At 42.7% G+C, this 27,923-nt stretch overlaps 1 protein-coding gene across 3 annotated transcripts; it reads right to left on the reverse strand.

The window, feature by feature from the left end:
• Positions 1 to 796: 796 nt before the first annotated feature.
• On the reverse strand, positions 797 to 27,923 carry OSTN (osteocrin). 3 transcript variants are annotated; one of them, XM_032120219.1, is made up of 5 exons: positions 27,666 to 27,923; positions 8,050 to 8,148; positions 5,054 to 5,271; positions 1,425 to 1,521; positions 797 to 1,146 (listed from the first exon to the last, which is right to left on the reverse strand). In XM_032120219.1, exons 2-4 carry the CDS (start codon positions 8,146 to 8,148, stop codon positions 1,437 to 1,439), a joined length of 402 nt encoding a protein of 133 aa, XP_031976110.1. In that variant the 5' UTR covers positions 27,666 to 27,923; the 3' UTR covers positions 797 to 1,146; positions 1,425 to 1,436. The 3 variants fall into 3 exon arrangements, with proteins under 3 accessions (XP_031976110.1, XP_031976111.1, XP_031976112.1); XM_032120220.1 differs by lacking the exon at positions 27,666 to 27,923 and adding an exon at positions 15,444 to 15,509; XM_032120221.1 differs by lacking the exon at positions 27,666 to 27,923 and adding an exon at positions 8,246 to 8,346.

Here is a 27,923-nt window from a genome sequence, read left to right on the forward strand (position 1 = left end):
TCCCTGCCTAACACAGGGTGTTTGGCAAGAATAAGTTTGTTTTTTTTTCCTTAATCCTGCATAATCCCTTTCTCAATAGATCTTCTTTTGCCATGCTAAGGATGATTTATACCCAAGAATAGCAATCAAAGGAATTTAGCTGACATGGACCAAAGTCCAAGAAAGAGAGAGTATGTGAGGTTTAGAAAACATCAGCTAAGAATCTGAGCATTGAGATGTCAGCAGACAGCTCTTCTCAGCTATATTTTATAATCTGGAAAGAAGTGAAAAGGATGAAAGAGGATTTAAGATAACCTGTTTTACTCTGAAATGAAGTGGAGAGGACATGTTCACCTTTTGCCAGAGTGAGAAATACTTGAACTTTTAGAGTTGGATTCTGACCATGCCCTGTGCACACATCAAGAGGCTAAAATAAGGCAAATGATGCAGATGGCCTTGGAAGCAGATGACTTCATATTTGGATGCTATCCTATGTTATGCATAGGGAGGAGTGAAATGTATTCATCAACTAAAAGTCTCACCACATTTCAGGATCTGCCATATGATGAAAACATGTCTAAATATGGTGCAGAGACAAGAGAGAGGCTACTCAAAACATCAGGACAAATACTAAGGGGTCTTGTCACTGTTCTTATTCAGACTAATTCCCAGGGAAGGCAGTAGACATTTCCTTCCAAACACATCAAATGCATTCTAGCTTTGTCCCATAACTGTTATATCCTCCCTTCATCTACCAAACAGCTCCCCTCCAGAAAGAAACGTGCAAAGCAAACGGTCTGCTATTCATGGACTGCTGTTGGCATCTCTGGAAGTTTTATTTTCTATCCAAAAAATTTCAGTCCTGGCTAGGTTAATAAACTTCTATAAGTTTAACAGATAAATGCCATGCAATAAAAATATATACATATTCTCTGTTCCCTCCTATCAGTAACACTGTGCACAGCTGTGAGAGCATTCTGACCTGATGAACTGAATATGTTATTATTTGTAAATGCGATGTTTGTAAAATGCAACTTGAAACAGATTTTGGAGGAGGTCAATTCCTTGAGTGCTGTATCATTAGGCAAAGACAAGACATGCTGTGAGGCATCTTCCATATCTCTGTCATGTTTCCAGTACAGCATCACTCATTCAGAATAGAAGCACCTGTAGGCAAAAAAAGCAGTAAATATTACATTTTCCAATGTCAGGAATGCAAGGCTTGGACAAACATACTGTAAAGTTGACTAGAGGAGATTAAATTATTAGGAATACTTGTTTGATTGTAGAGAGGTACTCAGTGGTAAATTAGGGCATTTCATGTTATAAGAAGCCACCATTCCCTAGTCACTCTTCCCAAGCCTGCTGGCATGACTGAGGACCTCCAGCAACAGAGAACGGGTGGGTTCTCCAAGCCTATCCACACCTGCAATACTCTGGCTTACCTGCAGGAACTGCTAAGCCCTGGTGTTGCCGAGGTGGCTCACTCCAATCCGGTCCAGAGGAACTCCAAACCTTCTCTTAGGCAGCTCAAGCACTTTCCTGCACCAGGAAAAAGAGTAAAGAGGGAGGAAAAACACTGGGAAAAGACATCTATGAATAATGAAAATGTTACTACATGTTTGATTCCTCCATTCATCCCACTAACACCTTATTGTTCAGATAGAATGGTGGTGCAGGAACAGCCAAAGATGTGAGTGTTTAAAAATAAGATGCTGCACTTGTCTTACAAAAGGCTGCAGTTGCAGCTGTTTTACTGACTGGCTGAGCTTGATCCACTACCCCTGTTTTTATTTGGCAGCAAACTAACTCCACAGGTTAACTGCTATTCATAAAAGAAAGGTGCTACACTGCTTTTATAAAGGGCAATTGTTTCCTGCACAGGATCACATACTGCAGGTGACCCATTGTCTGGGTCTTTGAAAGCTCCAGGGCCAGATGGGGCTAAGATAAGCAAGGAAATAGAAAGTATTGCACAGTAATAGAGGGGACAAGTCAGAGAAACCTTAGCTGGATTTTCCTATAGGTTCTCTGGCAATGTACTGTTCATCAAAATTGTATAGTAGCAGTCCTTTGATGAGATTGAAAAGGGGAAGGTTTTGGGGTTGGGTTTTTTCTTCCTCTATATGGTAAATCTCTTGACAATTTGGTGAATAAGGGCATGAGGAACATGTGAAAGCATTTCTATGCAGAAGTGTTTTTTGCAATCCTTTTTATATAAAATAATATGTTTTCCCACCTTAATTAAGCATTTTTTAAGCTTTTTTTCCATCAGCAGAAGCTTTTTTTTTTAATTAATTGTGGAAATGGCAAGGTTTCCTGCAGCTGAGAATAACCTCAACTTCTGCCCTCAGAAATACTTACCAGTGAAATGCAAGTCCAAGAGAAGCCCTGGAAGATTAATTCTTTATCAGTCCTTGTCGAGGAACATAAATAAAAATAAATTTTGTTCTGTAAGTTGTCAGCTGCGAAATAACAAGCGGGAGAGAACGCTGTGGTGCACTCAAGTCTAACTTTGTGCCAGCACTGTTAAGCTCCCTCACCCTGGGGCTGTGCATGCCCCACCCGGAGCTGCGCAGTCCTCGGTCTCATCTGAGCATCTCCTTCCCTCACACCTCTCGGGCATGGGCTGCAGTCCAGATGCATCAACCCAGCATCCACAGCCCCAGTGACCCCTTTTCTAGCTGCCTTTCAGATGAGGTCAGGGAATGGGAATTCCCTGTGTCCCGTGTGAGGGGAGCACCGCATCAGCCACTCTGGAGCGGTTACAGAACACCACAAAGGAAGGGGAGCCATTTGTTTGGCCTGTCCCTTCCCCAGGCACCAACTCAGCCAGCACTGCTGCACCAAGCCCTAGGGAAGGCAAAGGCGAAGAAAGCCAGGATGCCCAGCCTGTTGCCTCAAAAGCAGCACTGTTTCCCCCCAGGTGGAGGCACAAAAGGGGGCAGGCGGGACACTTGGGCTGTCAGAGCGATCCTGAGCCTGCCTGGAGAAAAGAGGAATCGGCTCCCCGGGCTGGAGCTGGATGGCGAGGCGGGGCGGAGTTTCTGCAGCCCGGCTCCCCTCTCGCGGCCGCCCCGCACCACGGCAGCCCCGCCGCCTCCGCCCCGCGCTGTCCCCGAGCCGTCCCTTACGAGGGACAAAGTGACTTTTTCTACTTAAAACAGCCTTGTCTAAGATTCCCGGAGTTTCCTTCTCTCTGTCTGCTTGTGGATCTTTCTACCTCTCCTGCCTTCCCGCACGCTTTTCCCGTGCTTTTCAAAGTGTTACAAACCGATGTTGATGCCAGACCAGGCTCTGGGCTCTCCTGTAATCGGTGGGTGTCAGAACAAGCTGTTAAGTGGGCTCACCTTTGATTTGCTCTTTTCCAAAAGCTTCTGCTTTGTGCCAGGCACTGCACTCACTGCATTGATTCGGGGGGCTCGATCTATGTATCAGCTTTCACAAATTAATTTCCTGGTCTCTAAAGGCGGCTGGCTCAGCTCGTACAGGAATGAGCTGTTATCTCCTGGCTGAACGACTGTGGCAGGGTGCTCAGTCCTCTGTTTTACTCGTCTAAGTGCAGCAGCCTCTGCCTGTTTCTATCTAAAGGTACTTCTCTATCAAAAGCCTTATTATTCTTTCATAACATCCGTCTGATCTGCACTCCATGCTGGTGGTGGTACCAGACTATCACCACAGTAATCAAGGCAGCTCAGGTGGTTCCAAGAAATGGCTCAACCCCAAGCTTAAAAGCTAAGCAGCTCCCCCAAAGTGATAATCCCAATGCAAAACTGCAAACTGTGCTGATGCTGCTGGGAAAGGGGGAATTTTGTGCAGTGTCACTCATTTTCATGAGATCATTATTCAGAGACAAGCTGTTTTTCACCACAATTTCCCTTTTTTTGTTAGTCTGCTTTTTGTTGTTTTGGGGGTTTTGTTTGTTTCTTTGTTTAGTTTTTCCCTTGTACTGCACATAGAATGAAAGATTTCCATCCAAAAAAAACCAAGAGAAAAGTTGGGAATACCATGTACCTTCGCAAAAAAGCATAGCTTCAAAAATGACCTCTCATTTCTTTGCCTGGAAAGCGAAAGCATGCTAAAAAGCAAATGAAGAGTGAGCTGATTTTGATATCTTGAAGAGGCGGACAGAACAGAATAATTCTTCTTAAAGTTTTAAGAATTTTGTATTTTATCACTTCTGGCTGCAGCCAAACAGTCCTAGAGGCAGACTGGGTGGATAAATGGAAAAACAACAAGAAAATATTGCAAAACTTGGTTTGAAAAAAGTACTTGTATTATTGAGTGGCTCTTGTGAATACTTTCCATTTCCAGATTAAGCTTTAAGCATGTTATTAAATACTTTGTGGCATTAGGGATTCCATCCAAGAGAAGACAGTTACCAGAAAAGCAGAACAAGACAGGGAAGCGCTCTCAGATACAGGGAACAGCCCCTACAGCTTTGCTCCAAACTCACCGTCTCTCCCCAGCCACATCGAGCATCATTCACTGCTTAGCCCTGTTACAAACAAGTTTATCTTCAGACATGTTCTGTGAAGGTATTGCTGTATTGATTAAACCCTGATGAATCCAAAGTTGATGGAGGTCTTGAAGCTCATTCTACTGTCTGCCTGCCCATTTTCATGATGTGTCCTTCATCTTTCTGTTCAAAATGTGCACACCACCACACCTTCTTTCCATCTCAGTCTCAGGAGCACCCAGCCCTGCCCCTTTGTTTTGAACCCCAGGCACATTTTTTGATTTAAATAAGCTCATGATCAGAAATGTAGTTTTAAACTGAATGTTAGTTCACACCAGCGGAAAGAAGTGTCCTGGAAAATCACGTAAAATGACACATATAATTCACTTGAATATTTCCTGGTAGCTGGGAAGCACTGCAGGGATAAATGAACTAGTGAATGTATTATACCTCACAGCTGAAGGGTGACACACTCTTTGAATGGTTCCTGATCAGAGGCACCTCGCAACTGACCATCAAACCTGTTGAGGGCTAAAGCTAACCAATCAGTGTCCAGAATACCTTCCAACAGCCTTTCTCCAACTTTCTCACTGGCAGGAGCATTTAAGAGTTTACCTCTGTTTGCCTTTAGCATCCACAGAGCTTGAAGAAATTCTGTCAATTGGGGAGCCAAATCCTGGGAAACTTCTTTTCTTCTTGGTCTCAGTCACCTCATTCTCCAGAGACACCAAGCCATCAAGAAGGAACAGTCTGGCTGCCAGGTTGGTGGCTGGCTTCTCCTCACTGGCAATGGGATGTGCTCCCATGCCCAGAGCAGCAGAAGGCTCCAGAGGCTGCAAAAGAAAGCAGTAAAATTTCAGTTTGCTGGCTGCTTGAGTCCCAGAAAAAAAACAACATTTCAAGCAGTGTCATAGCAGCAGTCCTGTAAATAGAAAACTACCAGGACACTGAAATTGGGACAATGTTTTAAAACCAAGTTCCATCTCTGAAATGTTCCTTCTCTGAAAAGTTCCTTCTCTCTCTTTTTACACCCACAGGATTTTGCTGTCAAAGTCTGGGATTTTTTTTTTTTTTTTAATAGAACTGAACTTGCTTTCATTATTATTGCAAGAAATATTGAAATTTGTTACTTCACAAAGCCTATTTCTGCAGGCCATCCCACTATCTCTATCTCAGCACTGTGATTAGTGTGACTTACAGCATGAGCTGAGTAATTTAATCCTTCTGAAAAATGCAATCACCAATGCCCAACTCCAGTATCCATCCTGATAGTTTTCAAGAAAACTGATTTTTGTTTTTTAAATGAATGCTAATAAATAGTAGTGAAAACTTCTACAGAAGTTTCCATCCATATCTGACAAATTAATTAATTTTTAAGTAAAACATGTTCCAAAATAAACTTGCTTAGTACTGACATTCAAAGAAATTATGCAGTAACACTACATGGGGAAGAGGAAAGGAAAGAACACTCTGTTGAATTGACACAACAGTTTGAACCTTAATTACAACACTAGGCTTAACACCATTTCAAAACCAAACTTTGCTGTGAAAATAGCTGAGAATATTGGGGTCTATTGAGAAAGAAATGAAACAAATCAAAGTGAAATAGTCATTTTGCATATAACAGAAAAATAGAGGGCAGCTAGTCTACAAAAGCAAGCCCAAATCATTGTCTCTTTGAATGAAATGTGCCTTCTTGCTCCACTTGATTTTCACAGAATTAGACAGAAACTTTACATCTTACACCATCAAATAGGTTTTATTCTACCTTTAGAAGCACACCACTGTCTTTGTTATTCATACATGGTGGGTTTAGTACATGTGTGAAGGAAGGCATCACGTGGATGATGCAATATCCTTGTCTACTCCAGTTGTGGTGGGGATGTTTCCCACTACTGATGGGTGGGATAAACAGTGATGGAGTGTATAAAACTGTGACCTTTATATGAGGAGGAGCAGAGGACCACAATGACCACACCAGTGGTGTAGCACTGTTGATACTTTTGTAAAGGATCTCACGTTATTCTCTGACTCTGTTTTTTGTGAGCCTCAAGTACACAGAACAGTCCTTTCTGTTCTCCTTCAGGGTTATAAAACTTTCATGGAGATTTGCAACCAAAGGATGCCTTTAAAAAAGACTGAACTCTTCCTTCTGGTTAGTGAGGATAAATATCTACAGGAACACTTGAAACTAGAAGGACAAAAATAGCCTCTGCTTTTGAATACCTTGCAACCCCACTACATTGTCTTCAAAAGATATAATGGAATTATAAGAAGTAAAGTGACAGCTAAAATGATAATCAGAAGTAGAAAACAGTTTTCCTCTGGTGAACCACTGAACAAAGCACAACTTCACAGATACGCAGAGATGAGAGTGGGTGTAGGTGGCATAGTGGAGGGTTTGCAAACTTAGAAACAGCAATGAAATGAATAAAAACTAGAAATTTTTTCCTCAAGAGAATGAGCTTCCCAGTCCACCCAGTGAAGTCACCAGATGGTGGATTTAAAATAAATATAAGGAGTTACTTTTTAAATACAGCACGCAGATGAAGGGGAATGCGTTGCCAAAGGATGTCATGGATACTGAGTTTTTAAACTGATTCAAAGAAAAATTATGGCACATCAGCAGCTAAAACACGCCCTGGTCCAGTGCAAGTCTCTAGATCTAGAAGTCTGCAAAGATGTTCTGTTCTTACATTCTTTTCACAAAAATCTATCCCTGATAGAGGCAGGAGACCCGGTCTCTGTGGCACCAGAACAGCAGCTACTGCAGCACTTTTGTATAATCAGGTCCTGCTTATGTGAGGACAGAGAGCAAGGTAGAAGAATCCATCAGTATTCTTCAGTAGCCATCTAAAGTTTAAGTTGATCTTGAAACCTATGTAAAAACCCTAGGGGTGCTACTTTGAGTAAACTTTTAGATACCTGTTTTTTTTTTTTTTTAATGGCATGAAACCATTACATAAATACCTTTCCTGCCAAATCTGCCTTATGTCAAGATGACATAAAAATAGGGAATGCAGTAGAAGTATTTTCAGGTGCAACCCCTACATATCATTCTGGGTGAAACATGAGACAACTCTCCCATTTCATCTGCTGCTTTCCTTTGCAAGCTTAGGCAAGTGACTTTGCTCCTTTCCCCTTCTGGTCTAGTCTGTCTCCTTTAATTTGTAACTTCCGTGCAGGTGATCTTCTCTCAGGGATCTCCTTATGGCTTCTGAAAGCTGCAGCTTTCTCATGCTATTATTTGTCTTTAAGAAGAATTAAACCTTCCCTTCAGTGTTAGAGGAGTTTGCTTTCCCCCCTGCTATCAACTCCTTCCCCTCTTCAGGAAGTTCTCTATGCACTGGACAATGTTTTAAAACACAGGAAATCCCCTGGTGTTTCAGGAGAGGCTGTGAGAATTTGGGTGAGACCTCATTCTCTGTCCCCCCCAGAGCCTTGCAATTTGCATCTCTCTCTTACTGAGGCTCCTCCTTGGCCCTTAGAGAGTCAATACTGATCCTTCACCTTCCAGCACTGTTTGGATACTCCAGTGTCTTCCTCACTCTGTGGCTAAAAACACCCAAGGAAGAGCAGTTATGTGACAACCACCAGAAACCTTCACCTACCTCCGGAGCTGCCTCTGCAAGGAGCACAGAGCTGGAGTTCCACCACAGCAGGGCAATCACAAGGGCCAAATGCACCACCACGAGCTGGAACTGCAGCATCTGCAAAGGAGAACAATCTATTAATGACTCCACAGCTGCATCCCTGAGGAATCTTGCTCTATAGGTCTTAAAGTAATAAAAACCGAGGGAGACTCACCTCATGGCTGGTTACTAAGTTTTATCTGTCAGAGTCACTGCATAAAACCCAGCAACCAGATAATACCAGCTGAATGCTTTTCACCTTTGCATGCAGCATCAGCTCCCTCCTCTGCTCCTTTACAGCCCTGCCAGTATTTTGATTCCTTTCTGCACAGTGGTGCAATCCTTGCAGCAGCAGCAGTGAGGAATGCAAACTTGCCTTAAAACCAGATGAACTGGATGCTTACTTGTAAGCAGGGAGACTTTGGCTTGTAGCCACCCAGGCTGACCCTGGCCTCCTCACATGCTGGAGGTGCTTAAGGCTGTGACAGAAGTCATATGCCTCTTCAGTAGCATTTTGAAGGCAAGGCTGCATTTTGCTAGTTCTCAACATGATCCACATGTGATGCCATGAAGATTTTTTGCCTTTTCTTTTATACCCCTGTTATACCTTTTTACAACCTCTGTATTCCTAGTGCTTTTTGCCTACATTCTTGGACTTGTTTGTTAAGCTAAGAGACTAAACATTTTAGAAGCTTCGTAGCTAGGGATCAGTGTGCCCCAGACCCCAAGGTCGTCTCCAGAACACATTCTGTAAACCAAGATAGAACCATCCAGGGGAAGGTTCCTTGGGGAGGGGGGCTCACTTGAGCCTCTCATTGGGGAATCTTTGAAAGATATGCTAATTAGTAAAATCTATAATGTTATACCCGATGTTGGGGGGGGACACACACATACTCGGCGGGGTGCATCTCAATGCATATGACCTGGACGTGCACACCTAAGGATCCTTAAAATAAATACCAAGGTAAATCCCTTTTCTCCTTCTAACCGTGTACGACTCTTGATTTTAAGACCAGGAAAAGGCATCACATGAGCCACAACTTCCAATGGGATCCTGCATTGAAATTATTCCCACACGTGGGAAAAGCTTGCATGGGGATGTGTTGCTCAGACTGGTGGTGGTCTGACCATGTGTCACAGCTGCAGAACTGCAGAAGCCTACCAAGCCTTTAAATAATGCAGGGAGTTTTGGGAGGCTCGGGATGGGGGAGGTGCTTGCTGCAGGGGTTCTCTCTGGCCATGGGTTTAGCCTACATTGTTTAAGCCCTTGTTTGGATCTAGATCTTAAAACCTGATGTGCCTCCATACCCCCAGGTGGGAATTTTTCAGATGATGTTAATAGTAGTTAGGCTGGGGCTTTCTGCCAAAGGCATCTGCTAATTTGCTGATTTCTCTGTCTCCAGGTCCTGCCCCAGAGTATAATTCAAGTCTGATTCTGCCATTCTTTGCTGACTCTCCACTTGGCAAAAGCAAAACCACAAAGAGTGTATGAATAGATATATATATATATATATACACACATACATTATTACTATTACTATTGTCTGTAAGGGATGGGCAGTTAGGAAGAAAGTTGCTGGTTACTCTGTAGGGATGAGGCAGACTCAGTTCACTGGAATCAGAGGACAAAGTCAATGCACTAAGCCAGGTGGTACCACTGTCTCTCGGTCTGACAGCAACAGCCATTGCTTGACATAAACACAGGGGTCTGTCTGGGTGTTTTCAAAGCTGTAACCCTCTGCAATGTATATTTTTGTATGTGGGTGTGCATTGAAATTTGAAGTAGCAGTCTACTACCTTCACAGGTAACCACATCCTGATTATTTGGATACAGAGATGTAAAAATAAATGGCAAGGTTAAAAACATATGTTTATTATGGTTAAAGATCTGTGCTGGTATTCATTCAACCCAAAGACTAAAGAGCTAAAAATAGCAAATGGTACACTAGTGAAAATAAACAGTAGGGCACCTGCAACACTAAAGACATTTGATTAACTGGTCAGAACTCAATGCCAGTGAAATTAGAAGCGGAGGAAATTGTAAGGCTTGGCTCTACTTCCCAAAGAAATAAGCAGCTAGAGATTGTGTCACTGACTGAAAAGGGAGCAAAACTTAAGTCCAGCAAGACCCTGTTGTACTGATTTTCATGCAGCAGTGGGACCAAGGCTGGAGAAAGAGGCAGGGTTATTGCAGTGGAACAGTTCAGCTTTAGAAAAGCATTTGCTAAACTAATGATGCAGTGAGCACTATGTAAGTACAATTAAAATCACACTTTCTTATGCTGGTCTGGGACTTAGTTTTACTACCTTCAGCCATGTTGTAGGACCTTAGCTGTTAAAAGCAGTTATTGGTATTTCTCCTTGAGCTCATTTGCTGCAACAGGCCAAGCAGAGTCCTCTGGCCGAAAAGGGGCTTTCCCAGCCATGCACTGGCTATTGCTTCACCCCATCCATATCTTACCTTGACACATTCCAAGAGAGACTATAAGAGAGGCTGGACAGTATTTGTTACTGAAGGAGAATAAGCAAAGCTCTGACAAGCTTTTCAAGATACACTCTTATTAGATGTATTGCAATTCCATCCTGCCAGAAAATTCTTCACCACCAACTTCACGGAGCTAGGCCAAGGGATTGGTGTATAATTCCATGTCTTTAGTATCTCAGGGTCTAGTGTTATCTGACATAAAATACAGTTTACCCTTCTCTAAATTTAATTGCAAGTCTAAAATTCAGACATATTTAGGTGTCTTAGTGATACTTCAGCTTGAAATGTGTCAAAACTAAAATTCCTCCTATAATTAGGTATCTTTGTTACAGGTCCAATTAAAATAAAATTAAAGATAAAAGAAAGAACAGTATTCTACCTTATCAAAGCTGGATAAACATACAAAACTTTTACTTAGGAATCTGTGCAGAGCCATTTTCCAAGAAAAGATCACAAGAAGGCAAAACGCTTTACCAAACAGAAACTGTTAAGTCTCCAACATCAAACCAAAGGACTTAAAAGATGTTTTTCTTTTAAAGAAAAAAACAAAACCCAAAATGACATCCTGAAGATAAGTGGGCTGAACAAACACCAGACAGAATGCAATTCATCACCGAGCTCCAAACCCATTGCCTGTCAAAAATGGTAACAGCCATCATTGTTCTTACCCATTTGAACTACGATATTTCACATTACTGTGGAGATTACTCTGCAAGCATAAATCACAGGGGCCTTATTTTTCTTACTGGCCTGTTAGCAAGAGAACCGAGGCAAGACATCACGCCTTGCACTGCAATTCTTCACTCCAGCTGCCAGTCTGTATTGATGGCTGTGCTCTGCTTGTTGCTGTGACACGAGCACGGGACATGCCCAAGTCACCTGCAAATGAGGACCTTGTCCTTGCAGTGAGCACCTTGTGGCTGAGCCCAGAAGCCCTTGAGGTTCTGTCCTGGATGCTCCCAAAATGACCTGATGCAGAGCCAAGGCTTGGCTGTCCCATAGGCACTGGGAAGCTCCTGGCAGTGCCCCTTTGGCCTCCAGTGCTCCTCTTTTAACGCTGGGATAGCACTGGGAAGCCTTCATCACCTGTTGGCCAGGAAGGCCTCTGGGACTGTGCAGATTCCTTACTGAGCTGTTTTATTGCTGCTCCAGCACCACAAAATAAAATATTAACTGCTGCTACCTATCTTAATTGAATTGATTAATCAAATTGAGCACTTGCATTGGCCTCGCTGTGCTTGCACTGCACACCTGACAGGAATATACCTTGGCCAAAAAAAATGATGATGGATGATTATCTTACCAAAAAAAAACCCCAACTCATAAATGGCTTGTGTGAAGTTCTAAGAAAAAGTCTGCTCCTGTTGAAACACATTTGCCTTACTTTCAAAAGTTGTAAAGGGTATCTTCTGATCATATGTATCACCACAAAGCCAAAAATACTGCCCCTATCACCAGTCCTAGAGATTTTAGAACTGCTGAAGGACCCTGTGTATCTCAGGTGCAATTTTGTAGTTACGTAAATGCAGAGGAAAATGGAGGAAAATCAAAACAAATCCCACCCTCAGAAAAAAAACCAGAGCTCAAAAATAGGTTAGAGTTGTGTTTTTGTTCTCATCCCTCAGATGAGATATGGAACATTTCTCACATATTGCTTTCTAAAAGATGCTGAAGCCAGACATTGAAGCATGGGACTTTTTTGACAAAATGAAATGTAAGCTGCCAGTGTCAGGCCCTTTATGTTATTAATAATGTGTTTTCTGGAGTAGGTGCAGATTTTTAAACAATGCCATATATTTTTTTATATGCGATACAGACACTGACAGCTTCTACAATATAAATTTCCCTCTATTTTCAGATTCCTGTGTAGATAGAGGCAGGTAGGTTTCATCTGGTGGAACCAGAGACAACTTAAAATTCATAAACTTATGCAAGAGGTGTATGATTCATTATTTTGAGATAACTAGGTGTTTTTGTGTCCCAAATGAAACTTTTTTCAGACAGTATTTCAAGGCCAAGCATGTTCCTGTTCCTGAAAATTAAATTCCTTCAAGGATTCTCAAGGCAGTCAAGATTCATCATTGATTTCCAAAGTCTTCCTTTCAATAATTGCATTCCCTGTAACATGATTTCCAATGTTTGGTCCTGACATGTTCTCATATCACCACGTCAGTCACATTTGCCTGTTTGACAGCTGTGCTTTGGCTCAGAAGATGCTTGAGCGCACAGCAGTTCCTACCACTTGTACTCAGAGAAAACAGATTCAGTCATGGTTTAGTCCCTGCAGGGCTTGGCTGGACCCTGCCCACACAGGACACAACGTCTGTGGGAGCAGCACTCGCTTCATGTGAAGAAAGGGTGGAAAGGTGACCCTCTGGTTCCCATGAGGAGTTCAAGAAGTGCATAAATGAACACAGCCCTGACAGAACACCTTTGCTGAACAGACACAAGCATGATTCAGCAACAAATTAACTGACAAAGGTGGGCAAACACTTGTGAAAAACCAGTCAGTCGTGGTTCTTATCTACACCTTTGGAAACAGGGCATGAAACCAAATGGTCATACAGGACAAATGAGGACACTTCTCTTTAGAATGGGCAGGAAGGACACAGGCTGGACATCTTGCAAAGCTGGCTACACTTTTACACTATTACGCTGTGTAATAAATCCATTTTTAGCAACAGATTTCAGAAATTAAGACCCCCAAACTCACATATATACCATAAAAGTAGGAGACCATGAAGCAGGAGACAAACAGAAGTGATGAAGCCCATCTAGAAGCTGAGGGAATATTAAAAAGAAGGATGCTATGAAGTGTAAGAAAATATCTCTTAGTGGGAAAAACCTATTTGCACCTTTCCTCAGAAGATAATTGAGTGAGCTGCAGTATTCCTGGTATATACAATGGAAAACAAAACATTATTAGACTATTCTTCTTTGTCAACAAACCCTTAATCCTACACTATTTATACATGTACTGACTAAACATGCCCACTTTTCTTAACATTTTTAACAACTTGACATTCAGCCTTCCTTCATCTTTAGCACAAGAGCCAAAAACTTTTCATTGTTAGAGTGCCATCTTCAGCATTTGAAGCAAAAATAAGAAACCTTTCCATCAAGAAAAATCAAGAAATTGATTGTAGTTTTCTATATTAGAAAAATATTTTTCTTTCCTAACAGCATTGGAGTGATAAGTAGAAGATCTTCACACTAGGTATAAAGAGTATATTAGCAAAACAGGTTATCAATATAAAACCAGACCATTTAAAGTATAATAAAAATATCCCTCAGGATAAGCTTTTAAGAGACAGGAATGTCATTGGAATTTCTTAACAAGATTCAAACACTGAAACTGATTTACTGGATAAACACTTAAACATTCTGACCAAGGACATTACTTGAAGAAGAAAAGTCTTGGGGAAGATGCATTGCAAATGTAAATTAGAGAGTAACCTGTCTCTCTGAGTTAAGTGAGAAGAAAAGGAAAGCTGCGAGCACTTGCAGTCTTGGTCAGGGTCTAACAAGGGAGCTCTTACAATTGTTATATGTTTTAATTTGCTTTTTAAGAAGCCCAGAAAGGCACTTGTCATTCATTCAAAGAGCGAAAGCAAAGTCCTAATCTGCTGAAATCAGATTGGCAGGTATTTATAAAAACATGAAGAATGCCTGGTCCAGTCAGATATATTTTGCAGTTTTCCCGTCATTTACACCATAGATTTACTTGGTTTGAGCTGGGGATTTTTGCTTGTTATTCCTCATAATGTTCAAAGTATTTCACAGGAAAAGTAGGTTGAGCTGCATTTTGAATACAGGTGAGCAGAGACAGATAAATGCAATACTAAGTTTCCTAAGTTAAGCTGTGGGCAGAGGCACAAAATGTCCTCTCAGCTCCTCAGCTTTCAGCTCTGCACTCTCCATGAGAGAACAATCATTTCAAATTTAAAAACCAAGTAAGGAAAGCTCAGGGCACTGCATGCTAGTGCTTCAAAAATTAGTGGATTCTGAACCTTACTGTAGCCTCTGGACATCTAAACCAAACGTTATTTGCATGTATTTACTCGTACAACTCCAGTGTGGGAGGGGAAAAAAAACCCCAGTGAAATAGTTTTGAACTTGGAATGGAGAAATCACAATGACTATCACAGAATCAGAGTCTGCCTTCACTTACAGCAGTGCAAAGCTGAAGCAGTCAGATCACTGGATAATGATAATTACTCAGTGTAGGAATGTTTTTCCAGTTATACTATTATTGCAGGAATGCAGCAGAATCTGGATCAACATTTGTCTGACAAGGGATATAATAAAACTCTTTTGCAGATACATAAATTAAAGACTTTTCCTAAATCATTTATCTCCTGTTTTTCAATATGTTAGATGCAGCAAACTTGTCTACCACATAAGATATTTAGTTATGCAAAAGAATTATTCTGTCATAGCTTTTCAGCTTATTTTAAGAAGTAATATGCATTTGACAATAACTCACACAAAAGAAAAATCCATAACAATATAAACAGACAGCAGTTTACTGCAAAGCACTGCAAGAGCATAGAAGTAATTTGTCAGTGTTGTAAATTGCACTGACACATTCTGTTTAAATATTGGCTGATTAACTGAAGGAAATAAATTTCCACTGAATATTTGTAGTTCAGGTTTACTACCAAAAATCCTAAGTGATAGGCACCTTATTATCTTAATTCTAAACTGGAAAAAGTAGTTGTGCTTTTCCCATCAGATCTGGGCATCTTTATACCTTGTGAATGTCTGTTAATACAAAATAATTGAAGAAAACATTAAAAAGAGGAAAACACAGAAGGGAAGTAAGCTTCTGTAAAGAGAGCAGAAGACACAAAACATCCCCAACACATTCTGTCCTCACTCCTCTTACCTTGCATTGGATGCAAGCAATTCCAACCTTAATGGTCCTGCTATGTTCTTCCTCCTAACTTACCCTTAATGTTCAGCTTTCTTTCAGAGTTTTTATAGTCTCTGGTGTAGGCTACAAACTCCAATCCCTGCCTTTGCTTTCTCTTACATCATTTCTAAAGATTTTCCACTGATCCTTGCCCTAAACCTTTCTCTGTCCTGCACTCTCACGCACATACTTGCCTCTCATTTGTTATATTTATTGCTGTGATCAAAATGATTAGGTTATAATTAAAGGTCTAGGGGTTTGTTCTGTTTTTATTTTTCCTTTTTTTCATTTAATTTCAAGATTCAGACAGTCATGGGAGTAGAAGGGTTTTCAGAAGCATCCCTCTAAACTCTCACTTCTGTAAACTGCAGTATAGAAATCTGATGTCCGGAGTTATTACTGGGGGTTTTTTTAACTTCATTTCTTGAGGATATCAGAAGAACTGCATAAGCTTCAGAAAGAAATTAATGTGTTTTTAGTAGACCAACACCACTGTAAGCTAAGCATTAGAAAAGGAGTGTGCTTTGTAAAGCAAGTGACAAGAACTTAAGTCTTTCACACACTTTGTTTCTGTTACTGAAATGTTAAGTTACTGAACTGTAAAGCATAAGCTGTGGAGATGCTTATCTTTCCTAGGCAGTACCAGAGGATTTATTTCTTTCCCTGTTTGCCTCCCTAGAATAAGTCTACCTTTTTTTTTGCCCCTTTTTATAGATCTCAGGTTTAATCGATTTGCAGAGCATTTGTAGAACTGTTTTGAGGTTCAAAATCCTGGTCGGTGCAGTGCCCTTAAGAGTTAATTCATAGTAATTTTATTTCCTAAATAGATAGGCACAGTACTTTCAAAGTAGTTTGACTTGCCAAAAGCTTTTCCTACAAGCCATGGACAGTAAAAAGAAATTTGCAGTATGTGGGAAAAAAAATTGCTAACTGGGGAGCAAATGCTTTGATTTCATCATTTGTCTTGATCAGAGTGATTGGAGAAAAATAAGAGTTTATTCATATTGAAGCAAAACCAGGATTTCTGCCCCATCCCTGGAGATGTTCCAGGCCAGGCTGGATGGGGCTCTGAGCAACCTGGTCTAGGGGAAGGTGTCCCTACCCACAGCAGGGGGGGTGGCACTAGATGGTATTTAAGGTCCTTTCCAACCCAAGGCATTCTGTGTTTCCACAGCATCTCTCAGTACAAGCAGACATGGGAATGTGGCCTAGAGCAGAGCTGCAGAAATACACAAATGTGTTGGCCACGTGAGCAGCCACACGTGTCAGGCAGGTTGAGACTCTTCTCCACTGCAGAGTGTAACAGAGCTGCAGAAGCCCAAATGGGCTCTGTGGGTACTAGAGGAGCAACAGAAACAAAAGAGCAGAGCCAAACACCAGACTGCTGAAACACAGCTGAAAATGCTGTTGCAGGAAGAGAACTGGACTGTGGTCCGTTTTACTGCATTTAGGTGGTGGTTTGCTGCTGGAAGTCCAAGGACACAGAAGTACTTGACTGATGTGTCTAGAGCAAGCAGGATCTCAGGGAAAAAAAAGAGAACCACAATCTAACAACAAGGTATTACTGGTTTACGGAGTACCTTAGTTGCATAAGACCACGAGGTGCTGCTGACCAACTACTGCAGTTCCAGGCACCCAGTTTCTTCTTCTTTCTTCTGTTTGAAAGACACAAGGTGGCACTCACAGGCATTTACTCCTCTTGGGAATGTTTACAGGTCCTATCTTAAGCTCTTCAAGCAGAATCTCTGCAGGACTCCATTCTGCCACCACACTTGGTGCTGATGTGGCTGGTAGGAGGCCTGGGCTGTGACAGTGTGAGTAAGCTGATGACAGAGAGCTGAGTGCTGGCAGCAAAGGTGTTTCAGTGTTTAACAACACAGGGGAAAGTCTGGGGAGCAGCCGAGACTCACCTAGAACTCAGCACCTCACAAGAGTGAGGGAGAGGAGAAAGGACTGCAGAAAAAGTAGAAGTGCTGCCCTGCAGTCACCTCCTTTGGCTCCAAGAGGATGTCTAAGACCTGGCATCAAAATTTTCTTTTATGCTCTCCACTGATCAGTGATGCTATAGCAGAGCTCCAGCTACTTCTGTTCCACCTTTTGGACCTACTGAGAGGTTGAGGCTCTTCCTTTAAGAAAAGTTATTTTGTATTTCAAAATTTATGACTGTATCATTCCTACGAAATCTAAAAGACGCCAGAAATTGTTGCTGATACGCACAATTATCATCACCTCTGATTGGGAGGTGTGCAGGTTCTGACCTGGGTAATTTGTGACCTTCATGGGCTTCTTCTGACCATCACATGTGTGGGTTTTCTCTCTGGGGGAAAAAACCCCAACCAACAAACAAAGCAAGCAAATAAGTAAACAAACAACAAAATGAGAAATACTACTAATAAAAATTAGTAGTGTGTTAGAGCGTTAACATTTAATTTCCTGCTCTAAACTGACTTCACTTTAGTAAAACCTTTTTGACACCTTCTCATGAAGACTGCCAAGTAAGCTTGCCAGACAATGAAAAAGGTGTATGGTGGTTACTCTGCTGGCAGGGCATCTAAGGAACAGATATCCTCAACAACACTGTGGTTTAATTATACTTACAATATAATTAAGTTAGGGCAACCAAGAGTTTGGAAGGAGTCTTTATTGTCTTAACCATGAATGAATAAACAAATATAATGTGATTTTTTTCAAATATGAAGACAAGAAAAAAAAAATTGGAGGAGGTAACAACACAAGACATGAAGCTCCTTCTGTTACCAGCCGAGAGAAAAACAAACTTGCCTCCCTACTGCCCTCATGGTCCCACAAGAATTTCTGCAAATCTTTCAACACTGGTTTGCAAATCAGTTGAGCTGGCTGAGTGTTTTCCTTAAGAAGAAAAGTTCTGATTCAGAGAGCAGGAGTTAGCAGGATTTCACTTGTGTAAGTGTTGAGCAGTCTTGCTCTTCAGCACCCTTGCCTGTGGAAACTATATTTGGGGTTGTCAGACCTTGTCTTTAAAGTCTTAGTAATGGCACATGAATACACCGTGCTTGATAGTTTCCCACTTTCAATCCTTCCCTTCTCCCACAAAAACATGCAGCAGTGCTGTTACATCCCTGTGGTCTAAGCCACAGGAGCCTCCTCCTTCTGTCACTAAGTTGTCCCATGGGAACTTCACCTTCCAGCCCCTTCAAAGCCCTTCCCAGCAACCACTGATTCCTCACATGACATCACACATCTGTCACTCATAAACCAACGTGAACAGTGCAGGGTCCAGCAGGTGTTATGGCCAAAGCAGTACACCTGTGCTCAGGAATTTGTGATGGATCTGGCATGGAGTAAAGGCTTGTGACTTGAGACATTCTGATTTCTGGGATTATTCATATTTTCACTAAACAATGAGTGTGTCATCAGAAACAGTCACACTGAAGTTAGCAAAAGTGGACATTTTTCCAGGTTTGCAAGGTTTGCCCCAAAATTCTAAGAAATAATCCAAGTGCTTTTTTTTCTTTTCAAATAGGAAACTGCATTTTTTAAAATAATGAGCTGCTTTCTACAAGCCAGGTGCTCAGCTGATACTGATTCATATGTCTCTGAAATAAAAAACTGAGATATTCCAAATTACAGTGACTTCAATTTATTTTTACTTCTTGAGACAATAAACTCTTCAGATAAAACTGGCCCAATTCTGACGACACTCTGAGAGAGGCATAGCATTCCACCAGATTAATCAAAACACAGCAGTTTACAGCTACATTATTGGTACAGGGAGAACGTCCAACATTACTTTTGTTGCATTTACACTCATATCTTGTCTGGAGAATGGGAAACATTTTAAAACAATCACCCCAGATTTTCAGTCAACACAAAAGAGAATTTCAGAAACCAAGCTAATTCCTACTGATTTGCATGGAGATACACAGAGCCAGAGAGCAGATGACTCACTCTAATACAGACTATGGAAAAGAGACCCTATATTAACAATGTGAGTGAATGTTTTCTAATAGAAGGTACATTCTACCTTGGAAGGAAAAACTATGTTAAAACAGCTATTTTTAAATCTGCAAGGTATCAAAGTAGGTTTTGTTGTGTCACTTCCACTTTAGATGAATCCTTGCAGCTAAATAGAGTTGGAGGAAAAAAACCCACAAAGTGAAGGTAGAAAATAGCACTGAAGACAGTAACATTCTTCAGGAATGTTAGGCTTTCTACTAGTAGTTTCTATACATGTACTTTTAAAAAGTCCTTTGTGATGGAATTATGTGCTTGTGATAGGTGCTGGGTCATGACATGTATGATCCATAAAAAGCTCTCACAAAACAAAGCAGAAGTCCCAAAAAGGACATTTTCTTGAAAGGCAAGGTTTTTCTTAGCAGGCAGGCTCTGACGAGGAAGGTTGGAAATAAAGGATGTTTTATCTCTGGTGCCCATGCCACTGGCTCCCAGCCCAAGATGGACATGAGGAGTGAAGATGGCCAAGAAGAGCAACAGGACCTTTTGTTCCGGCTATGGACACCGTGGTCCATGAGCTAATGGACAAGGGTCAACAAAAACACACAAGATGTCTCAAGCAAATGGTAATAGTTCTGGGCCAGTGTCAGCCTGGTCCTGACTCAACTGGCACCACAGAAATGAAAACGAGATTGTGTTTCCATCCCCTCTAACTACGCTCCTTGGAGTCAATGCTAAATACAAAGATAACAAACTGGGAACCAGACCCATCTTTCTGTGCTAGGAGAGAAGAGTGTTGATGTTTTCACACTGTGTGCCTTGTCAAAGATGTGTGTGCTGACGTCCCCTATTGTCACTGAAACAAACTCTTTGTGACCCATGAAGCCTGGTGCCACAGTACACAAAGCACAGAGCAGCAAAGCGTGCACCTTGGCTGCAGAGCACACACTGCAGCAGCTCCAGAGCCAGGTACAAACACGGCCAGGAAGTGCAGCACTGAATGTGCAGCAGCAGCTCAAGTTCAGATACCCTCCAAGAAGAAAAAAGTGTGTCTGCCCTGAAAGTCTGTCCTCACCTCACACTTTATTTCAACCAACTTTTCATCATTTCCTTGCAGAACTGAGAAGTATGGTGGAGTTCCATTTAATGGCATCAGGAGAAGAGAAACAGAAGAAGTAAAGAAAGGAACTAATCAGCAAAATGAAAAAGAGGAAGGATAGTGATATTCTTCAGCCAGATGCAGAGGGGTGGAAGCTGGGCAGGGCCACATGTGGACCACTCCCAGCATCACAGGATGCTGCAGGAAACCTCACTGCCAGTTTCTTGCCTGACATGCAGGTAAAGGAAGATGAAGTCATGTGAAAGGTGGGGCTGGGAAGCTGTTTCTCCACGGAGACAATTCCTGCACTGAATGATGTTAATAAGGAAGGTTCTGTCCCCTCATTCCTGGCAAGGCCATCCCTGGGATGGTGGCTTGCGCAGCAGGACTGTGCTGTGCTGGAAACCAAACAGAGCACGCTAGTAGCCTGAACCCAGGAGTTCAGAGCAATTTGTGCTGGCTGATTTGACTTTTTTCCTGCTTTGCTCTGGTTTAAATGTGCCTATGGATTGGTTCCCTCAAGGGACAGCACAAACCAAAGCTGTTAGAGAAATGAAGCTTTCTGCTATTTCTAAGAATTATTGATCTTTTAACAGTTTGTAAATTCATCCTAATTCTTGAGCTAAATTCTGATACTTTACTTGTCCACTTCAATTCCTCTATCACTTCAGCTGGACAGAGACCTATCTCTGCTAGACTGTGCACCTTTCTGCAGCGAAGCTGCAATTCCTTAAACAGCGGCAGTATCGCAGCTGGATTAGTCCGGGATATTTCAGGAATCATCCCATTACGTTCATCAGTCAATCACCGCCCTCTAGAGGTGGCCACACTGTGCGTGGGGCTGAGCTGGGTTTGCTGCGAATGAACCATCCCAAAGCCAAAGCGATCCTGCAGGAAGCGGGAGGAAGGTGTTGGCTGGTTTGAATAGATCCAGGTACGCTTGTGGGTACAATGGACTGAGCGCTGATTCCCAGCTCCTCCGTTATTCCTCCCCTCTCCACCTGTGAGGTCACCCAACTGGCAGCCTTTTGCCTTCATGCATTTTGCGGTAGTGCTACTGCAGAGACTAGAGAAACATGTAGAATGACAGAGAACTGTATGACACAACAACAATAAAAAGCAGTAAAAGTAACTGCCAGACTAAACTCTGGTTACAGCTTATTTTTTTCTGAAGCAATGTGCGTAAGCTAAACCGGTGGCACAGCTGCAGGAATTGATTGTGCCCACATGAGCTGGATGTGCTGGGATGAGAAAAGCAGCAAGCCTTTCTGTACAACTACACTCTCACATTACTTTCCCTTGTCTGAAACAGCTAGGAAGGTTTAAAGAGAAGAATACAAAGAGTGATGAATAGTAAGTAACCCACCACAATATCAAGTGATGAATGTACTGCTCCTGCAAACACCCTGTTTGAATAGGTGAGTATTTAAGGAGAAACTGCTCCGTACAGAGGCAGCACAAGATCCCAGAAGCAGGAACAGCACATGGCCAGGTTTCCCCAGACACATCCTTCCTCTTTTTTTTCAGCTGGAAATTCTGTCTAGGTGGAATTTAGCAATCTTCTACATTTTCTTCTGACAGACTGGCTGGGTGTGCTGGTTTGCCTGCATATGGAGGGATTCTGCAGGTAACCACACATATGCACAGGCCACCTGTGCATGTGCAGCCCCGTACCTGAACATCTACTTCTGTTGGCAGCATTTAATCAAAATAGAGCAGATGCCCAGGATCCCAGCAACCATTTCACTTCAAATATTACCCTGGGATTCAGGAGAGCTATGTTCTGTTACAGAATCACAGCATGGTGGAGCTTGGAAGGGGCCTCTGGAGATTGATTAGTCCAACACCCCTCCTCAAAGCAGGGTCAACAGAAGCAACTTTTTGCAAGTGCTCTCCACAACCTCTCTAGGCAGTCTGTTTGTTCTTCAGTCACTGCCACAGTGAAAAAACCCATGAAAAATCTGATATTTAAATGCAATTTCTTGTATTCAGTTTGTGCCCCTTGCATCTTCTACTGCACACCACTGAAAAGACTCTCGTCTGTCTTTTACTTCCCCATCAGGTGTTTATATGCATTGATAAGATCAACTCTGCTATACAACCCCAGATCTCTCACCCTCTGCTCACCTGTGACAGATGCTCCAAGATGTGGCCCTCCCAGTATGCCCACACCTCTCTTGTATGGGAAGCTCAGCACCTCATGTGTGCACACTCTCACTCAGCCAAGGCTGTTGGCCTTCTTTGCTGCAAGGTCACTACTGGTTCATGGTCAATGCACCCATCAGGACTCACAGGTCTTTTCTAAAAGCTGTTTTCCAGACATTCAGCCCTCAGCTTGTGTAGGTGCATGGGCTTAGTCTCAGCTCCACTTCTGCCTTGACTAGCTGGCCTTGGATTCAGCTCTCTGGACCTTGCTGTCCACGGTGTTGATGCCACTGATCTCTTTTGTAAAGCAATTTCAAACTTTGGTTATGTGATATAGGTGTCACTTCATTTGTTCTTCACAGGTAAATATCTTATTCTCTGTTAATGTGTGGCTCCTCATATTGACAACATTCACTTCCATGTGGGCTTTTACAGCAGTCACTGTCCTGCTGCTCAGGTGCCTCAAATTGTATTTAATTTATGATTTCTTTTGGAACTTATGCACACATTATTATACTGCACTACGAGTCCAGAAACTGAGACAGAAAACTGAGCACTGTATGATATCCTATGGCCAAGGCCTATAAGTCCTGTTCAGAATATTGTGGCATGAAAAATGTCCTCTCATCTTACCAGCTTTTTTCCCCTCTGTGGCCACTGTATTCTAGACAAAAAGTGAGGGAGAAGCCCCAGTTTTAATCCCATATAGAGTGCAGGGCAGTGAACATTATCCAGTTCCTTCTGCATGGAACTGAACAATTTGTGCTTAATTAAAACTGAGACTGACAACTTCAGAAAACTCGAGGTCCTAACACTGCCAGCTTATTCCTGCTGTGTGTTTCCTTGTCCACCTCTGCACTGTGCCAGCCACACAGTCAGACCTTTTCTCTCTGCAGGCCAAGGTTTGTCTTTCACGAGGGTCTCTGGGTTCCTTCATGGGTTTTTCTATCCTGTTCAAAGTTAGAGTGTCCATGCCCTTTGGAAATAAACAATGATTCATATATTTTCACAACACCTTTAGGGGCAAAGAAGCACAATGATCCCCTACCAAATGTCAAAGCCCAGCTCTAGAAGAGCAGGTTTGTCCCAGCTCCTCAGCATAGCTCTTCCCCTGGTCACACGCAGTGGGAAGCAGGCTCGTGCCATGCAGCAGTAAGTCCCTGTGACTACAGGCAATGCTGCTGGCATGCTAACCAGCTGCATAAATCACCAGAGATCCACGTGAGCCATGTAATCCTCTGGGCTGCAGTTACTCACACCAAGCTGGACGATGTCCAAAAGCCACACACTGCCCTCCCTGCAACGTGGCTGCTCCCCAGAGCCTGTTTGGTGCCTCTCCCTACCTGTATCTGTGTCTTCACCTCCACAGGGGGCCTCCACATCTTATACAAGGACATTAGCAGAGGAGACAAACCCACCTTCCTTGCACTTGCCTGGCTCATTAATCCCAGGTGTGAATCCATGGAATTGTGTGTGGAAGGAGGTTGGCCCTCCACCTCCACAAGGGCAGACGCACTGCATTTGTGCTTACTTTACAATTACACTTGGAACCATGGAGGAAGAATATAACATAGTTTCTTATGTAACCATATATTTACTTTGGTTATGTGCGGCTTCAAGACAAATCTAAAATGGTGCTGGACCGTGCTGCTGCCCTCAAAAGAAGTTTGTCAGCCGAGTAACAATAATGTTCTGCTCCTGAAAATGATGTGCTGGGCTTTATGATCAGCTTTTAGGTTTGAATGCTTTTGTTCCACTTTGATATTTGAGCCTTCCCCTCAAAGCAAATCCTTCGAGTGTGGTCATGGCTCTCCAAGCAATGGTCATGGGAGGACAGAGACAAAGCACAAAAAAAAAGATGCTGACGGCATCTGAAAATGATTTGCAATCTCAGCCGCAGGAGCTCAGTCGTACTAACACAGTAATTTATATGCTGGGGACAGCTTTTCTCATGTTCTTCTATAAATTTCTTGTTGGAATTATTAGGCATCCAAAATACATTTGGAACTAACCAACCAAAGGAGTGAGACAGAGCAGGTAATACTGACTAAGCACACCAAGCCCTGTCTCACAGCCCCAAATCAAGCACATTGCCACCAAGCACACAACTACAGTGACCAGTCAGAGAGCATCTGGAGCTGGGCTACTGAGCTAAACCATGCAACACAATCTGGGGTGTTGCAGCATAAGAGGATCCTTCTGGGATCTGAAGCATCCACACTCACCACTCCCCACAGCCCAGCCTTGCCACAGCAAAGCCTGGTTGTCTTTGAGAAAAAAATGGCATTGGGAGAGTGTGGAAGCTTTGCACATCAGATGTGCTTAAGGTAAACATAGAAGAAGTGGGTGAACTTTTTTGCAAATACTGCAATAAAATTACAACTAATGAAAGTACAAGATAAATAATACAAGGAGCATTTTAAACACAAAAAAAGTGAGGCAGGCTACTAAGGCTGCTGCTGAAAGAGTAACAGACCCAGCACACTGCCACAGATAACTCATCTCTGCTCAGCCCATGGGGCAGAAGCCCTGCCCTGGGTGGTGCCATGTCTGGCTGCACACAGACATTCCTGGGCATACAGCAATGCCACTGGTGTAAGTCCTGCTCCTACAGAATGCTCAGAGAGCTACAATGCTTTCAGGAGCAGGGAGTACCTGTTTCATGGAGAGATTAATTTAGTTCTCAGTAGACCAAATAAATAACCAACAGCCAGAAAAAACAGCCAGCTACTAGCTGTCCCTAGTTCTTCCCATCCCAGACAAGGGACTGGCTTCTATTCAGGCAGGTTATAAGTGGAATAACTGCTCACCACTCAGTACCTTGATAGCAGAGAGTGCTGTCATTGCACTGAGGTCAGCAGAGTGACACCAGTACAAACAAGACCAAAGCCTGACTGCAGAGACGGAATGGAGAAAAGGCAATGGAGAAAGTGCCTCTTCAAGGCACTTATCACACAACTGAAACACCTCAATCCTGCCCTTCTTCCACCTCTTTTTTCCACCTGGTCCCGTAAGTTCCTTGGACCAAAGGGGATTCCCCCCCCTCCCCTCCATCTCAAGCAGGTCCCCCACTCTCCTGCCACACGAAGAACTCAATATAACCAGCGCCACCCTGAGGAGCAGCCCGGGTTAATGGACTGGAGCCCTCCCTTCTCCTGCTGCTTGCCCAGGCTCTGAAGCCTCTGGGCAGCCAGGCAGACAATCCAGAGACTCTCTAGGTTGTTTTCTGAGGGCCATGGGAAGCACAGTGTCAGAAAGAGCTGTCTGAGCCGTGCAGCCCCACGGTTAGAGAGGAGAAACCTCAGCCCAGGGCTGACAGTGACTGATGACTGTAGGTGCTGCGAGAATTCTGTTCCTCACGTTACCCAAATGTCAGGGGGTTACAGTGATGTTATTAAAGCACCACAGAAGTGCAAAGATCTGTGTAAACTGAGAGGATAATCACTATGCAGGCAGAGCAGAAGCTGTTTGACAGTGTTGAAATTATGTTCTTTGGTAGCCCTCTGACTTGACACGTGACTTGATACACTAAAAACACCCATATTGTGTTTTGATGTTCTGTGTCCATGACAATTGCTTTTCCTGCAGCAGACAATGATTTGTAAAATAACTTTTCTTATTCCCAAATCACTCAAAATTTTGCAAATTGTTTTCCACGAACTAGAAGTGGTTTAGAAATAACCTTGGCTCAGGGAATGGCTCTGTTATGGGGCTTTTGCTGCCATGACATCCAGCTGGGGGAAGACAGTTATTTCTGAATTACTCTATTTTTACATTAATATCTCTTTTAGAGCAAAACAGCAGCAGAAGCAGTATTATTTCCATTGTGTGCTCTGAAATAGGACAGATTCCTAGGAGCCACAACTTATTACCCTCCCATCATAGTCATCCCTGGTCATTTCATGAGGAATTATATCCACTGTCTCCCCAGTCCCAAGCCCTGAGATCACTGTGGGGGTGCAGGAGCAAACCCCTTTCTCCTCTGTACTGGGAACTGCCATCAGAAACACAGATCCCACTTCACAACAGACAGCCTTGCATGGCCAAAACCCTGCAGCCCAATATCATAGAACAGTTTTGGTTTAACTGGGCCTTAAAGGTTATCTAATTCCAAGCTCCCTGACGTGGGTAGAGGAAAACGGAAACCCATCTATGCATGGGCTCGAATCTCAGCTTTCCAGTTATGAGCTAAATGTGCTGATGGACTGCACTACAGAGGCTCCATAGTTAAATTATCTTCATAATAAAAAATAATTCTCCTACCTAAAATAAAACTACTTTCTGAAAAGCATTGATTCTAAGTAGTAGAAATATCACATAGACCAAGGGGCCTTTATCATGACATTATAAATGTTCAAAACTACAAGGAATCCTCCTTTCCCAGAGACCCATCAGCAACTTCCCCATCTGCAAACTGACCAGCTCAGATTGAGACCTATGACACCTCTGAATCAAGGATTAGATCCCACATTTTCAAAGCTCTTGTTCCAGTAGCAAAGACACAATTTTGGTGTCTTTTGAGTGTACTGAGGACCCAAGCACTAATATGCCTCAATCATTTCACTGGGCTCTTCACATTTCAGGAGATCAAATGTGCAATCCTAAGATTCCCAGAGAAATTAAAGAAGCGGTTTAATGGATCACTTAAAATTTTAAAATATTTATAATTAAAAGAGAAATCCAACATCTTATTGAGGGGGGAGCAGAAAGAGGGGAAGGGAAAAAGTAAACAAATGAGAAGAGGCACCAAACTCTACTCCAAGTACACACAGCGGAAAATGCAGGTCAGTGCCAGCAGCCTAATAATCCAAATTCTCTTTCTATGCACTGACCTCTTCTGAGTAAAGGAAAGAATTTAAAGGAACATAAATGATAACTGTACATATTCTGGAAGCCAACCTAAAAGTGCTGCCAGGAAAAATCATCCTTCTCCTTACAGAGCCATTAACACATTCCCTTCCACCGGGGCAGCAGAGGTCCCACCTGCAGAGGGAGGGGAGAGAGGGAATGCTCCTTACCTGCCACACACAGTCAGTCCTCAGCACAGCAGAAGGATGAGCATCAAATCTGAGTGGCTGAGATGGGTTTCAGGGCTGGCAGGATCAATGTGCATGTCTCAAAAAACCCCTGTAACACACTGAGCATTGGCAGGGGCAGGCACTGCAGCTTTCTGGAGAGCATGGGAGTGCAACCAGCACTACACCTCCAGGAGTCCCCAGCAGACATGGTGCAAGACACTTGCTCCTTCCCCTCCCAGAGTGAACAGCAAGAACTGC

This window comes from Corvus moneduloides, chromosome 10 (assembly GCF_009650955.1).
Source record: "Corvus moneduloides isolate bCorMon1 chromosome 10, bCorMon1.pri, whole genome shotgun sequence".
NCBI classification, from domain to species: Eukaryota; Metazoa; Chordata; class Aves; order Passeriformes; family Corvidae; genus Corvus; species Corvus moneduloides.